The 15,574-nt window shown below is 35.6% G+C and overlaps 3 protein-coding genes across 3 annotated transcripts in view; 2 read left to right on the forward strand and 1 right to left on the reverse strand.

Moving 5' to 3' along the window:
• The window catches only part of LOC107851564 (uncharacterized protein At1g10890), a 7,466-nt gene extending 6,066 nt beyond the window's left edge, over nt 1–1,400 (forward strand). The window contains exons 3-4 of the mRNA XM_016696630.2: nt 142–361; nt 838–1,400. Of these exons, the coding sequence (XP_016552116.2) occupies nt 142–361; nt 838–1,080 (463 nt within the window). The 3' untranslated portion in view covers nt 1,081–1,400. The remainder of the gene's footprint in view (nt 1–141; nt 362–837) is intronic.
• Nucleotides 1,401–2,144: 744 nt separating this feature from the next.
• On the forward strand, nt 2,145–4,916 carry LOC107849769 (DNA-directed RNA polymerase III subunit rpc4). The gene is made up of 10 exons (XM_016694332.2): nt 2,145–2,397; nt 2,532–2,590; nt 3,099–3,159; nt 3,247–3,286; nt 3,402–3,503; nt 3,583–3,629; nt 3,752–3,812; nt 4,023–4,114; nt 4,197–4,418; nt 4,510–4,916. The coding sequence occupies exons 1-10, from the start codon at nt 2,359–2,361 to the stop codon at nt 4,648–4,650; spliced, it is 864 nt and encodes a 287-aa protein (XP_016549818.2). The 5' UTR covers nt 2,145–2,358; the 3' UTR covers nt 4,651–4,916.
• A 3,516-nt stretch (nt 4,917–8,432) lies between these two features.
• LOC107853815 (F-box/FBD/LRR-repeat protein At5g53840) lies at nt 8,433–10,626 on the reverse strand. Its single transcript, XM_047400493.1, has 3 exons — nt 9,556–10,626; nt 9,315–9,473; nt 8,433–9,125 (listed from the first exon to the last, which is right to left on the reverse strand). Exons 1-3 carry the CDS (start codon nt 10,597–10,599, stop codon nt 8,811–8,813), a joined length of 1,518 nt encoding a protein of 505 aa, XP_047256449.1. The 5' UTR covers nt 10,600–10,626; the 3' UTR covers nt 8,433–8,810.
• Nucleotides 10,627–15,574: the final 4,948 nt, after the last annotated feature.

A 15,574-nucleotide genomic window follows, 5' to 3' on the forward strand; every position in this document is an offset into this window, starting at 1 on the left:
CATTATGTTTCAAGATACATTGTGCAGCATGCTTGTTGCTTTAACATTCTCGTCTTTTCTATTCAAATTTGAGAAGTGTTGAAGAGTTAAGCTTTTATTTCATGTGCTATCTGTATTTTGAACTAATTGAATACCTTTCAGGCTACAGCTAGAGGCAGAGCTCAAGCAATTAGAAGAGGAAACTGCAATGAGATTAGAGGAAGAAATAAAGAAAAGGGTCGAGGAAAAGTTAAGTTCAGAGGAAGTTAAGGTGGAAATAGAGAAACGAATAGAAGAAAGTCGTAGAAAACTGTTTGAAGATGTTGAAATTCAACTTGAAAAAGAAAAGCAAGCTGCACTTACGGAGGCAAGGCTAAAAGAAGTAAGTTTCTCTGGGGGTGGTCATTGACCCGTAATTGATATTCACAAATCATTATATTCTCTGCTTGTGTGCTTCTCCTTTTTGTCGTCATTTTTCAAAGAAATTTATATGAGGAGATAGATAACATGTTCATTACTGCTAAAAGATATAAGTATTTAATTTCTTAGTTCGGACGAGGAAGGAAGCAGGGGAAGTTTGGCTCTTCTTTGTTCTTTAGCATCAGTATTTCTCTTGTAAGAGGTTAGGCATGGGCCCATGAACCTGATATACTCCACAAACCTTCCTGTCTATAATAACTATGAAAACCTACTTGTTAGCTCAGCTTTAGAGAGCAAGCCGCTAGCTTTCTTCCGTTTATGAATCCTATTTTTTGTCTTCCCATTTCAGCGAGGCTAGACTTACATGTTCTTTGTAAATGAATCTTTGAACCTTTCAATGGCATTGTTTCTGACATAAGAACACACTGGATTAAACAGGAAAAAGCACGAAAAGAGAGAGAGGAGCTGGACAAAATGCTCGAGGAGAATCGAAGGAGGGTACAAGAGGCTCAAAGGAGAGAGGCTCTTGAGGCACAGCGAAAAGAGGAAGAACGACTTCGTGAGTTGGAGCTCATCCAACGACAAAAGGAGGAGGCTGCTCTGAGGAAAAAACTCGAGGAAGAAAATCTAATGACACTATCGAGCAAAAATAAATCTAGGCCCAACTCGATTGGTCTATAAAAGCACAACCTAGAGATATCCGGCATTGTGTGCCAAACATGGAGTCGTAGAACCAGGATTGGCTAAACTTTGGAAGTTCACTCTACCGGAATGACATTGCTATGGCTCAACTCTAAAGTCTCCATTACTGGTTTCTGCATGTATTGCAAGAGTTGCAACATCTTCAGTTCATGTCTAATGTTGTTTTTTTTTGTTAGAAGCTAATGCTGTTAATCACTGTGTTGTTATTGACTTTTGAAGTTAGTCCAGTATGTACTTGTTACAACTGCTAGTGAATATTCACTTCCTTTACTGGCAAAACTGGCTTGGTTTTGCCAATTTCAACAATGGCGAAACCACTATTCCTCTTCATGAACAACGTAAAAAAACACAACTTTTTTCCATAGCCAGTGTAAACTCACAAGTAGGATCTTGGATCAAAAGGAATGTCGTGGAAACAGAATTGCAAGTAAAGTACAATAATCAAATGGCACAATAAAGCAACAAATAGTACCACCACATATATGTTACGACCCAAGCTGGGCCTTCGCCGCGACGGGCATCCTCTTGTAACTCCCTACCCCACTAGTGATATTGTATGCTTTGGGTCTAGGCCCGCACGGCTTTAAAATGCGTCAACAGGAAGTAAGACTTATCTCTCCTGTGTTTTGACAGACTCTTTATACTAAGTTGGGGTGTTATAACATAGAACAACATAAAAAACCTACTTTTCTCCACAACAATGTACTCGGTGTAAATAATGTAAAAGAAATGTTTGGAGAAAATAGAATGTACGTACACCTTAGTTCTACTTTTATAGGATAGAGTGACTGTAGACACACTTAGTACAATTGCAAAAAAAAATGTAACAACTAAATAATCAAATAGCACAATATAAAGCAAATAATACTATAATTTTTAACCATTGTCTGATGTCATAACTCTTGTTCAGTCGAGGAAATTAAAACTAAGGAGAAAAAATTGCCCCAAGTATAAAAATATATGGGGAAACTTACCTAAATATGCAATCTTTAGAAAATATATATCATTTATAGCTACAAATGATAAATATTTTTGAAGTATGGTATATCAAGGTAATAAAACAAAATTATATTTAAAAACAGTAAATATTATAAGTTTTTCAACAAATACAACTATTTTTAGACGGAGAGAGTAAATAGAAAGAAAAGAATTAAGTTTTTATGTTTTAAAACCCCCCTCCTTAAACCCTACTCTTAGCCGTTGTTTAAAACCTCTCTCCCATTAACAACATCTCTAAGTTTACTGCACTCAACTCTCATGGATTCTGATTCTTTGGCTCCCAAAGCACCTAGAAAGGTTAACAAAAAAAATCAATAATTTTTCTTCTTCTTTTATAAATGTTTTACATTCAATATGTCTATGTTTTTATAAATATGTTTTACATTCAATATGTCTATGTTTGATATTATGTTTGTTTGATTTTCTTGTAGGTGAGATTTGCACCTAAAGGTCCTCCTCGTAGAGCACAGAAAACCGTTCTGCCTAAGCCGTAATAATCTGAAACTTTTAACTGGTCGTTAGTGTTATGCATGTGTCTGTCTTGTAGTTTCTTGTTTGTTGTGTCTTGTTTATGTTATTTCCTATTGGTGTGATACTACATTTTTTGTTTTTGTTTTTACTATGTTGTTTTATGTTTTTGTGTCCTGAGCCGGGGGTCTATGGGAATAGCCTCTCTTCACCTCATCCGAGGTAGTGGTATGCAGTGGTGGAGCCAGGATATTCACTAAGGAAGTTCATAAGTGAACATACGAACTGACCGAAGGGGGTTCAACATCTAATATATATACACATAAAAAATAATTTTAACCATACATATATAGCATAATTTTTCGCCGAAGGGGTCCCTCGGCAAAGGGTAGCTCCACCCCTGGTGGTATGGACTGTGCGTACACTTACCCTCCCGAGAACCCACTTTGTGGGAATACATTGCGTATGTTGTTGTTGTTGTTGTATTAGGATTGCAATTTGTTACTTCAAATGTTTACCGTTGCTTGTAGTGAAAATGTAGAAGCTGATATTGATGCGGCTAAAGCAGAGGAATTGATGAAGCGCTTCAATGTATGTATGGTTTTGCAAGTTCAAATTTATAATGATATGGTTTGTGGTCTAACATTAATGTAATGTAAAGTATTCATTTAATTGTAGGAAGCTTCTACAAAAGTTAAATCTAAAGTTGAAAAGAAAGGTAAATCTCTTGTAATGAGTTGGAGTTTATTTATAAATTTTATGAATATTCTTGCTCTCAATACTACTAATAACAGAATGATAATTCTTAGAATTTCTTCGTTGAATTTTCGTAGGACCTACTCAAGTTGCGTTTGGTTATGGAGGTTCATCATCGTCAGTGAAATCGTATGGCCCTTTCAAGGGTCATAACAAGGTTGCCGGCGCAATGTCCGATGGCAAGTATTTTCTCTAGCCATTTTACGTTCTGCTTTATGGATGTATTGCAGCTTGTTTGACACAATGTAAGTTCTGCAGGTAGCGTTGGTGGGCAGCGAGTGCAGAAAGAATACACCGAGCCATGGGTTGGTTTTAACGATTACTGCACTTTGTATTCAGTTTCTAGCGCTTCCTTCTCTGAATTTTCTATCTTTCGCATGAAAAACTATCTTCTGCCTTAAGTTTTGTCATCCGTTTTGTATCTCAGGATTATTATACCAACTATCCTGTAACTCTTCCCGTGAGGAGACCCTATTCAGGAAATCCAGGTAAATTCAGCGAACGCTATAAAAAAAAATTGCTACCTTTCGGTAAAAGACAAAGAGGACATCGTATTGATGCCTAAAACATAATTAAGCAGCTTATCTCTTGCAATTCGTGATGTGATTTGCTTATTTCTAATTGTTTAGTACGAAGATTACCGTAGATATGTACCTTTCATCCTTATTAGTAATACAGGTATAAATCTTATCTTGCAGAACTTCTTGACGAGGAAGAATTTGGGGAAGCTTCCCGAAGCTTGACTTACGATGAAAATTCCATAAAACCAGCGATGGAGCTTGGTCTAATGGTTAGTAAACTCGTTGATGATATGACTTCGACTTATTACTAAGTAATTTCCACGAATGCTTACGTGAATGATTGATTGGTAGGAGGAGAATCTGGAGGAAAAAATGTTCTTCGTTCAATTACCACCTGCCATGCCAATGCTGAAGCAATCAGTTAAAACAGAAGGCAGTGAGATGGCGCCCAGCGCAAGGCCTTCAAAGGCTAAGGCTTCTAGCTTAAATGAGTTACCTGCGGGGTTCATGGGTAAAATGTTAGTGTACAAGAGCGGTGCTGTTAAGCTGAAGCTTGGTGAAACCCTTTATAATGTAAGTTTGCTTCGTTACAACATAACCAAAACTTGTTTACCTGAAGGTACACATCGAATGTTGGCATCTGATATCTAGAAATGGACTGCAGGTTTCTCCAGGTATGGATTGTTCGTTTGCCCAGGATGTTGTTGCGGTTAATACAGAAGAGAAGTATTGTTCGAACATCGGGGAGCTCACTAAGCGTGTCATTATAACACCAGATGTGGACTCAATCTTGGATTCCATCTGATTATGTTGGTTTACTTGCTATTTATTATGCTCTGGTGATACATATAGCAATTGTTTTTTTCTTATTTGAAGTTAGCACACAGCTTTCTATACACATATGCACTTAGTTGGGCCTTTTCAATGATGAACCATTAGCATAAATTGACTTGATCTTATGGAATTATGCAAGATTCTGTTTTTCGTTGGGCTCATCTTGAAGTTCCCTCTCTCCTGTATCACATTTCTATTTATTTATTTATTTATTTATTTATTTATTTGCGCTTTTCATTCTTCTATTTGTTGGCTTGAAGTTTGAATGATTTCTTGAAATTGTCTCTCCATCCAATCAAAGACGTCAATGCATAGAGAATCAGCTAGATTCATTCAATTCAAGTGGTGGCTTGTATTCAATCCGATGCCAAGGTCACACAAGTAGTTATTGGGCTGACAAGAGATTCAGATATGGAAGGATCACAATCTTCTTGTGTAAACACATGTGCATCGACATGGGTTCCCGCGGAAGACTGGATAGCCCTTTGTTGGTGGCTTGGCTCTACTCAGGACGACTATTGATACGATCATGATCAAGAAGGGTCAACGACTGGTTGTTGGCCTGATCTTAAAACACAAATGTTCTTACCGAAAGAGTAGGAGTTGATTGTTGCACCAGAGAAGACCATACATGTGCAATGCACGTATAGCGAAAGTAGTATATATGTGTATGTGTGTGCGCGTGCATGTGTGTCGCTTAGTAAAAAGTTTGATCTGATTCGCAGGGATACACATGCAACACACACGTCCAGATTGGCTTATAAAGTTTGAACTAATTCATAGGGACGCACGTATATACAGATACTAGCTAATGACTAAAGACCAAATGCGAAAAAAAAAACATAAGTTAATGACACGATCTACCAAATTGATCGTAACACAAAATGAGACTTAGTTTGATTACCTAACAAATGGGGTCTAGGAAGGGTATGGTAGTGTTTGTACAATAGCTTATTGGATGATCACCACAGCGTTGTTAGAGATAGCTTGTCCATGTAATTTCTGTTGGATTGGGTAGTGCTTTCTTTCATCGAATTGCAAATCTGAACATGGATAACTCACCACCAAGCTGAAATTTTGAAGGCGCGGACAAGCACTCCAGAGTGCGGATAGTTCAAGTATCTGTGAAATTGCATGACGGGCCACAAGTATCAAGCTTAAATTCCTAATGTTTCTGAACGTCTTCATCTCTGTAGGGATCTCTATTGGCAAGTGTTTTACCTGAAATGAAGAATCTAAGGTGATTAGGGTCATCAAAATGACAAATAGTGAAAACTTTGAGAATACGCGACAATGTTAAATTCATATTTGAGGGTTAAAGATTTAACCTGATCACGTAAAGATCTTGCACGATTACCAAATGTAATAGGAAGGGCATTCCGAACCAGGATAAACCATTACATTTTCCAGCATGGGAACAAATGAGAAAAAAAATGTTACTTTGTTATTCATGTTACACTCAATCCTCTGAAGATATGCAGCATGAAGATCGATTTCTTTCACTCCGTCGCATTCCAAAATAGCAACAAGTTCTACAGTACCAGAGATTCGTAGCTTATAAGGAAGTTTACAATACTCAATAGTTAACTCCTGAAGGTTGGAACAAGAGGACAGAATACCCTCTAGATGTCCGCTTGTTAACACTATAGCTCCCAACAAAAGGGTGGTGAGGGAATTAAAACGGACTTTGGGACTTGATAACACAATGCAGTGATGCATGCGCAAGTGTTTCAATGAAGATGCCTGAGAGAGAACCTCTAGAGAAAATTCAAGCAACTTGCTCGAGTCAAGGATGGGGTAAAGACAAGGGCACGCAAAGTAAAGGTGTAATCTTTCAACACATATTCTAGAAAGAGATTGGAACCAATGGGTAAATGCATTAGGAAACTCTCTCACAAAGCAACAGAACAACACAATGGAATCCACTCTACGCCGGAATTGAGTCTTAAAAACTGGTATAATCCATTCATGAATTTATCTTTCTCTTGATTGTATGAGCGATAAGAATGATTAAAAAGGTCAATCCCAAACATATCGAGGCATTTGAATTTAAATGTGGGTTGTTGTTGTTGTAGTTGTAGTTGCGTAGAGCCAAACAGATATTTCCACCTAGTAGATAAAATGGTCGTCCTGGCAGCATCGCGTACTGTCAAATTTCCAAGAATGGAAAGCAAAACATCATCTGGTAGCTGGCTCAAATAATCCTCCTTTGTGTCGTCATCATCAACAAAGGAATAAAAATCAGATCTTGCACATACTAAGTATTTTTATACAATGGAGCTGCATTACTACTTACTGTTGATCTTTTCCTGTAGAAAAAACTATTCCAAACGACGACTCCCTCCATTGCGAGCAATGGCAAAACCACTTTTCCTCCTGAACAACATAAAAGAACACAACTTTTCCCATTACAACAACAACAACAACATAGTACCACGACAAGTAGGATCTGGGGAGGATAGTGCACGAATTGTAAGAAAAGTAGAATAATCAAAAAGCACAATAAAGCAACAAATAGTACCACCACACATAGAGTAACATACAAAAAACACAACTTTTTTCCATTACAATAACAATAACAGTTCTGCCTTTGTAGGGTAGATAAGACTGTTTTCGATAGACACTCGGCAGGATTGCAAGAAACATATAACAACGAAATAATCAAATAGTATGACCACACGTAGAACAACATTAAAAAAAAGAACACAACATTTTTTTCCATTATTCTATAAAAATCAACTGTTGAGGTTAAAGGATGAAAGTTCTTTTTTTTTTTCTAACCATTGTCTGATGCCATGACTCTTGTTCAGTCGAGGAAATTAAAAATAAGGAGAAAAAAATTGTCTCATGTATGGAATATATATAAATAGGTGGCTTACTAATACCTTTTTCATTAGTTTAAGAATTCTAAATAAACTAAAATTGATTTTAAGAATATTTGTAAAATTTAGAATAAATATGAAAACGTTAGAATAAGAAAAATATAAAAATTACCAAATTTTTAAAAGTTTTTAAGTAAGTAATTAAAGATTTTCTAAATATTTAACTTTAAAAATAAAAAAAGATTTTAAATATAGAAAAAAAAATAATCGCACTAAAAATATGGGTCAAATCATGTGTCTCTCTCGGCCTCTATCTATATAAGAAAAATATGGGTTTTTTTTTCACACAAAGTAGTCTTATTGAACACCCTTTTCTGTCTATTTGTGATGAATCGCATCAGTTGATGCACTCAAGATTGTGGCCTAGCGATCAATGAAGTGCGTCGAGTATCATGTGTTGTAGCCTTGATGGACAGAGCTACGTCATCAAGTCTTGCTGGTGCATGTGTCGAATTAGTCTAGGAGAGCGCAAGCTTTTCATGACACCACGGTTATGGATCAAAAAGAAAAGTTTGGATAGAAGTTGAAATGAATTTATCTTTTACTGTTGCATTCATTAAGAATATGAATCTATTGGAAACTCTATCTTTATTTAGTACTACAAGTTCGTTTAAAATCTCAATAACAAATCTCCTAATTGCTGCTACTATTATAAGATATTGACATGGAGATATACTATAAGATGAGGATGTTGACTAAGGCTAATTAACCACTTTCTATAGGCAGAACACAAGTACTCTTCTTGTGTGGGCTTGCGCTCAACAACAAATACATCCACATTGGTTCCCACGGAAGACTGGATAGCCCTTTGTTGGTGGTTTGGCTCTATTCAGGAGGACTATTGATACGATCATGATCAGGAAGGGTTTTTGAGCAGTCGTAACATCTGTGCATGCAGTCCCTGAGACAGGGCCCTTTGCTTCAACATATTGACATGTACTTGAACAAAGATGACTACAAATTGCAACACAACTAACAGCGACTTCAGTGAAGGAATACATACTAATACTTCCAACTACTCTCCAAGGCTAAAGACACAATAAAGGGTGCTTGATAGTTGACATGCCAAACCAGAAACTAATTGTCTTAAAAGAAAAGATAATGCAGCTCAAGAAGACAATACATTTTGCAATAACAAATAAATAGACACTCCCATAAACTTTACGAATTTACCTACCACTGATGACTACAAAGCTCTACGCTAAAGTACAACTGTAATCACACGTGGGGTCTAGCGTGCATGCGGTCCTTATTGGATGATCACCACAGCTTTCTTAGAGATAGCTCGTCCATGTAGTTTCTGATGGATTGAGTTGCGCTTTCTTTCATCGAATGTACGATTCACTCGCCGTCCCCATCTATTGAAATGATCTTCGTACGCAGGGCTGAGAAACAATTGCTCAAGTACTATTGCACTTTTCAGAATAGAAAGAACAAATTCCATCTCAACTTCTGATCCATCAAATCCACCGTAGGTAACTTGTTTTAGTTCAGTGTGACATGAAGGAGATAGAGGGCTTCTACTTCCTCTTACGTTATCTATTCTCCCCCAGAAGTTTTCTACCTGCGACGATCACAATGAGAATGAGAGCAACATACTGCTAAAAACCAACAGTGCAATGTATGGAGTTTGCAAATCTTCGCAATCGATCTTGAATACTTTCCACTGTACCAACTAAACTGATCATCATCAAAGAACAACCAAAATATACAAATAATGCAAAGAAGAAGAACATGAACATGGACAACTCACCACCAAGCTGAAATTTTGAAGACGCGGACAAGCACTCCAGAGTTCGGATAGTTCAAGTATCTGTGAAATTGCATGACGGGCCACAAGTATCAAGCTTAAATTCCTTATGTTTCTGAACGTCTTCATCTCTGTAGGGATCTCTATTGGCAAGTATTTTACCTGAAATGAAGAATATAAGGTGATTAGGGTCATCAAAATGACAAGTATTGAAAACTTTGAGAATACGCGACAATGTTAATACCTGATCAGCGTGAACTTTGAGGGTTAAAGATTTAACCTGATCACGTAAAGATCTAGCACTATTACCAAATGTGTACGAATAGCAAGGGCTTTCCCAACCAGGACAAACCATTACATTTTCCAGCATGGGAACAAATGAGAAAAAAAATGTTACTTTGTTATTCATCTGACACTTAAGCCTATGAAGATATGGAGCATGAAGATCGATTTCTTTCCCTCCGTCACATTCCAAAATAACAACTTTTTTTACAGTACCAGCGAGTCGTAGCTTATCAGGAAGTTTAGAAAACTCAATAGTTAACTCGTCAAGCTTGGAACAAGAGGACAGAATACCCTCTAGATGTCCGCTTGTTAACGCTACACCTTGCAAAACAAGGGTCGTGAGGGAATTAAAGCGGACTTTGGGACTTGATAACAGAATGCAGTAGGACAAATACAAATGTTTCAATGAAGATGCCTGAGAGAGAACCTCTAGAGAAAATTTAAACAACTTGCTGGAGTCCTCGATGGGGTAAATACGAGGGCACGCAAAGTAAAGGTGTAATCTTTCAACACATATTCTAGAAAGAGATTGGAACCAATGGGTAAATGCATTAGGAAACTCTCTCACAAAGCAACAGAACAACTCAATGAAATCCACTCTACGACCGGAATGGAGTCTTAAAAACTGGTATAATCCATTCATGAATTTATCTTTTTCTTGATTGTAAGAACAACGAGAATGACCAAAAAGGTCATCAATCCCAAACATACCGAGGCATCTGAATTTAAATGTGGCTTCTTGTTGTTGTAGTTGCGTAGAGGCAAACACATATCTCCACCTAGTAGATAAAATGGTCGTCCTAGCAGCTTCGCGTAATGTCAAATTTCCAAGAATGGAAAGCAAAACATCATCAGGTAGCTGGCTCAAATAATCCTCCGCTGTGTCATCATCATCAGATCTTGCACATATATACTGAATATTTTTATACAATGGAGCTGCATTACTACTTACTGTTGATCTTTTCTTGTAGAAAAAACTATTCCAAACGACGACTCCTATCATTGCGAGCAATGGCAAAACCACTTTTCCTCCTCCTGAACAACATAAAAGAACACAACTTTTCCCATTACAACAACAACAACATAGTACCGCGACAAGTAGGATCTGGGGAGGATAGTGTATGAATTGCAATAAAAGTAGAATAATCAAATAGCACAATAAAGCAACAAATAGTACCACAACACAGAGAACGAGTTCTCGCTCTTTTTTCTTTCTCAACAATACAGTACAGACAACAACTACTCAACAAATTGCTCAACCCTTCACAGCAGATCGATTTAAACATACAAAAAACACAACTTTTTTCCATTACAACAACAATAACAGTTCTGCCTTTGTGGGGTTGATAAACACTGTTTTCGATAGACACTCAGCAGGATTGCAAGAAATATATAACAACGAAATAATCAAATAGTATGACCACACATAGAACAACATTAAAAAAAGAACACAACAACGAAATAATCAAATAGTATGACCACACATAGAACAACATTAAAAAAAGAACACAACTTTTTTTTCCATTATTCTGTAAAAAACAACTGTTGAGGTTAAAGGATGAAAGTTCTTTTTTTTTCTAACCATCGTCTGATGCCATGACTCTTGTTCAGTCGAGGAAATTAAAAATAACGAGAAAAAAATTGTCCCATGTATGTTATATATATAAATAGGTGGTTTATTAAACCTTTTTCATTAGTTTAAGAATTCTAAATCAACTAAAATTGATTTTAAGAAGATTTGAAAAAATTCATGAAAACGTTAGAATAAGAAAAAAATAAGAATGTACCAAATTTTAAAAAGTTTTTTAAGTATGTAATTAAGGATTTTCTAAAGATTTAACTTTAAAAATAAGAAACGATTTTAAATATAGAAAAAAAAAAATTGTACTAAGCTTTTCATGCACTCAAGATTATGGTCTAGCTATCAATGAAGTGCGTTGAGCATCGTGACCTCTCATGTTCAAATTTTATTAGAGAGGTAATTATTTTCCATTAGTTGTAGCCTTGATGAACAAAGCTACGTAGTCAAATCTTGGTGGTGCATGCGTCGAATTAGTCTAGGTGAACACAAGCTTTTCATGATACCACAGTTATAAAGAAAAGTTTGGATAGTAGTTGAACTGAATTTATCTTTTATTGTTGCATTCATAAAGAATATGAATCTATTGGAAACTCTTATCTTTATTTAGTAGGAGTACTAGTTTGCTTAAAATCTCAATTACAAATCTCCTCATTGCAACTTGAAGCTATTGACATGTAGATACTATGATGAGTTGCTTGAACCTTGCAATGCATACTTTATTGAATTCTAAGTCCCTAAACTAGTTAGTTTGCATTGCTGCGAAAAGAATTGCAGTTTGAAATGGATAAATTACTTGTGGCTTGATCTAAAAACACGAATGTTCTTCCCGGAAGAAGAGGAATTGATTGTTATTCTTGTTGTCCATTTTTGAAGGCTTTGGGAACAACATTAAGCGTAGACAAAAATAGTAGAATAGTATTTGTATGTACAATAACTTATTGGACGATCACCACAGCGTTCTTAGAGATAGCTTGTCCATGGGATTGAGTTGCGCTTATAACTTTCATCGAATGAAAGATTCAAGAAAGCCTGTGGCTCTAAAGAGAAACAATCTTGGTACCAGGGCTGAGAAACATTTGATGAAGTACTATCGCACTTGTCAGAACAGAAAGAACAAATTTCATCTCGTCTTCTGATCCATTAAATCCACCGTATGTAACTTGCTTTAGTTCAGAGTGATATGTCTTCTACTTCCTCTTACCTCATTTGTTCCTCCGATTTTTGATACCTGCGATCACAATGAGATCAGTGAGCTAAAACATTACTACTGTCTACAGATTTTTATAAATCTCTACTCTTTCACGTTATCAGTGTACTTATATAAAGAAGAAGATCATGAACATGGATAAGTCATCACCAAACTCAAATTTTGAAGAGTGTGGATAGTTCAAATATCTCTAAGATCTCATAATTGGTCACAAGTATCAAGCTTAAATTTCTAATGTTTCTGAACATCTCCATCTCTATTGGAAAGTATTTTACCTGAAATGAACAATAGTATATATATATATATATAAGGATTGAAAAACAAAAAAAAAAAAAATCAAGAGATTAGGATCATCAAAATGACAAATATTGACAACTTTAAGAATACGCGACAATGTTAAATTAATACCTGGTCAGCGTAAAATTTGAGGGTTAAAGATTTAACCTGATCAGGTAAAATATCTTGAACGATCACCAAATATGTAGGAATTTGAATGGCGTTGCCAACAAGGATAAACCATTCCATTTTCCAGCATGGGAACAAATGAGAAAAAAAATCTTACTTTGTTCGTAAGCTTACACATAAGAGAGTATGAAGATATGCGAGCAGCATGAACATGGATTTCTTTCCCTCCGTCACAATCCAAAATAACAACATAAGGAAGTTTAGAAAACTGAATAGTTAACTCGTTAAGATTGGAGCAAGAGGTCCAGATGTCTCCTTGTTAACACAAAGCAAGGGTCGTGAGGGAATGAAAACAATTGTTTCACTGAAGATGCCTGAGAAAGAACCTCAAGAGAAAACGTAAGCAACTTAATTGCTGGAGTTGCGGCTGCAAATCAACGCTTATTTCAGAAAGCGATTGGAGATCCACTAGGAAACTCTCTCGCGAAGCAACAGAGCAACTCGATGTAAGCCACTCTTTGACCGGAATAGAGTCTTAAAAACTGGTATAATTCGTTCATGAATTTGTCTTTTTCTTGACTGTAAGGGCCACAACGGTGACTATAATTGTCAACCCCGCATATATTAACACATCTGCAGGCATTGAGTAAACCAGGACGGGTTGTAATTGTTGTAGTTGTTGTTGTATGGAGGCAAACAGATATTTCCACCTAGTAGATAATATGGTCGACGCATCTCGTAATGTCAAACTTTCAAGAATGGAACACAAAACATCATCTCTAATGTCAAACTTTCAAGAATGGAACACAAAACATCATCTCTAATGTCAAACTTTCAAGAATGGAACACAAAACATCATCTGGTAGCTGGCTCAAATAATCCTCCTTTGTCTCATCATCATCAACAACCTAAAAATAAAAACAAAGGAATAAAAATCAAATCTTGCACACATATACTGAATTTTTTTAAACAATGGAGCTGCATGCACTGCTACTTACTGTTGGTCTTTTCTTGTAGTAATAATTAATCCAAAGGGCTATTCCTCCCAATGCCAGCAATGGCAAAACCACTTTTCCTCCTCCTGAACAACATAACAATAATAACAACATATTCAATGTAAATTCACATGCATGGTTTGCGGAGGATAGCTAGACTACCATTGTCAACGAAGCAGGATTGCATGAAAAATATAACAAAAACAACATACAACCTTTTTCGAGAGGGTATTATATCCCGGATCAAAAGGAATGTCATCGAAGCAGAATTGCAACAAAAGTATAATAATCAAATAACACAATATAAAGCTAGTAGTACCACCACACATTACAACAACATTAAAAAAAAAACTTTTTCCCAGTATTCAATAAAATTCAACGTTTTTTACCAGGGATAATTCCATCGTCTGATGCCATAACTCTTGTTCAATCAAGAAAATTAAATTAAGGAGAAAGAAACTGTTCCATTTATGTAATAAATAAATATATAATCGATTTGCTAAACCCTAACCCAACCCAAATAGTACACATAACAAGAATCCTACTTAAAGTAAACTCCTAAATATATTTTTCTTAAATAAAAAACCTTTTTTTTTTCATAAAACACTTGAACCCTTTCTCATATAAAAGTTGCTTCTTCATGTATTGCAAAGAGTTTCAACATCTTCAATTCATGGCTAATGTTGTTAATCACTGTATCTTGTAAACTTACACTATGTTTGGATGGTTGTTACGTATTGTTTCATAATGTATGGTATTGTTCGGTATTGTATCGTACTGTAGTGTTTTAATGAATACAACGTTCGGATAGATTGTATCTTTCTTGTCGTTGCATAATCTCAAACAACAATAATTTAAAGAATAAACCTACTAGAAAAGTTAGGATACAGGTAGGATAAAGAATAAAATGAGATTATTAAATAATAAGTAAAGATAAAACAAGGAAAAAACATAAGGTAACGACGTGATACTTACAGAAAATAAGGGTTTTCATGATTACGTAACCATGAAATCAAACCAAATCATTTCATATATTTTAAGAAACAACTAAAACAAACATGATATTCTTAATAACGATATATATCATATACGATAGTCCAATATATGTATTTGCTAGAACTGCTAGGGAATATTCACTCCCTTTACTGGTATTAGATAGGTGAAAAACAAAAATTTTAAATTTTGATCTTATGGAATTATGTATTTTTTAAAAAATGTAACTATCAGAGCGTATCTCTGTAAATCATACGATTTTCGTTCTTCTATTTGTTGGCTCCATGTTTGAATATTTTTTTGAAATTGTCTCCAGCCAATCAAAGACGTCCATGCATAGAGAATCGACCAGATTCATTCAATTCAGAGTCACGAGTGGTTGAAAAGACTTTTTAGTTTATTAGTAGTATGAAATGAAGGTCTCAGATGGACTTTTTTTTTTTTGAAAAAAAAAAAATCACAATCATATCAAAGCGATATCTCTGTGTGAACCATATGATTTTCGCTTTTTTATTTGTTGGCTCCATGTTTGAATAATTTTTTGAAATTGTCTCCAGCCAATCAAAGACTTCCATGCATAGAGAATCAACTAGGTTCATTCAATTCACAGTCACAAGTGGTCGAAAGGACTTTTTAGTTTATTAGTAGTATGAAACGAAGGTCTCAAAGTGACTTTTTTTTAAAAAAGAAATTTCACTATCATATCAGAGCGATATCAGAGCGATATCTGTGTGAACCATACGAGTTTCGTTCTTCTATTTGTTGATCCAACTATTTGAATTTGAAATTTCATCTG

Source organism: Capsicum annuum, chromosome 12 (assembly GCF_002878395.1).
Source record: "Capsicum annuum cultivar UCD-10X-F1 chromosome 12, UCD10Xv1.1, whole genome shotgun sequence".
NCBI lineage: Eukaryota > Viridiplantae > Streptophyta > Magnoliopsida > Solanales > Solanaceae > Capsicum > Capsicum annuum.

Excerpts from the sequence above, each read along its gene's own strand:
- LOC107853815 (XM_047400493.1), bottom strand. The coding sequence starts at position 10,599 with ATGATAGGAGTCGTCGTTTGGAATAGTTTTTTCTACAAGAAAAGATCA. Across the intron at positions 9,474-9,555 it reads TCAAAGTTCACGCTGATCAG|GTAAAATACTTGCCAATAGA; the intron begins GTATTAACATTG and ends TCTTCATTTCAG. Across the intron at positions 9,126-9,314 it reads TTCAAAATTTCAGCTTGGTG|GTAGAAAACTTCTGGGGGAG; the intron begins GTGAGTTGTCCA and ends TGATCGTCGCAG.
- LOC107849769 (XM_016694332.2), top strand. The coding sequence starts at position 2,359 with ATGGATTCTGATTCTTTGGCTCCCAAAGCACCTAGAAAG. Across the intron at positions 2,398-2,531 it reads CTCCCAAAGCACCTAGAAAG|GTGAGATTTGCACCTAAAGG; the intron begins GTTAACAAAAAA and ends ATTTTCTTGTAG. Across the intron at positions 2,591-3,098 it reads AAAACCGTTCTGCCTAAGCC|TGAAAATGTAGAAGCTGATA; the intron begins GTAATAATCTGA and ends CGTTGCTTGTAG.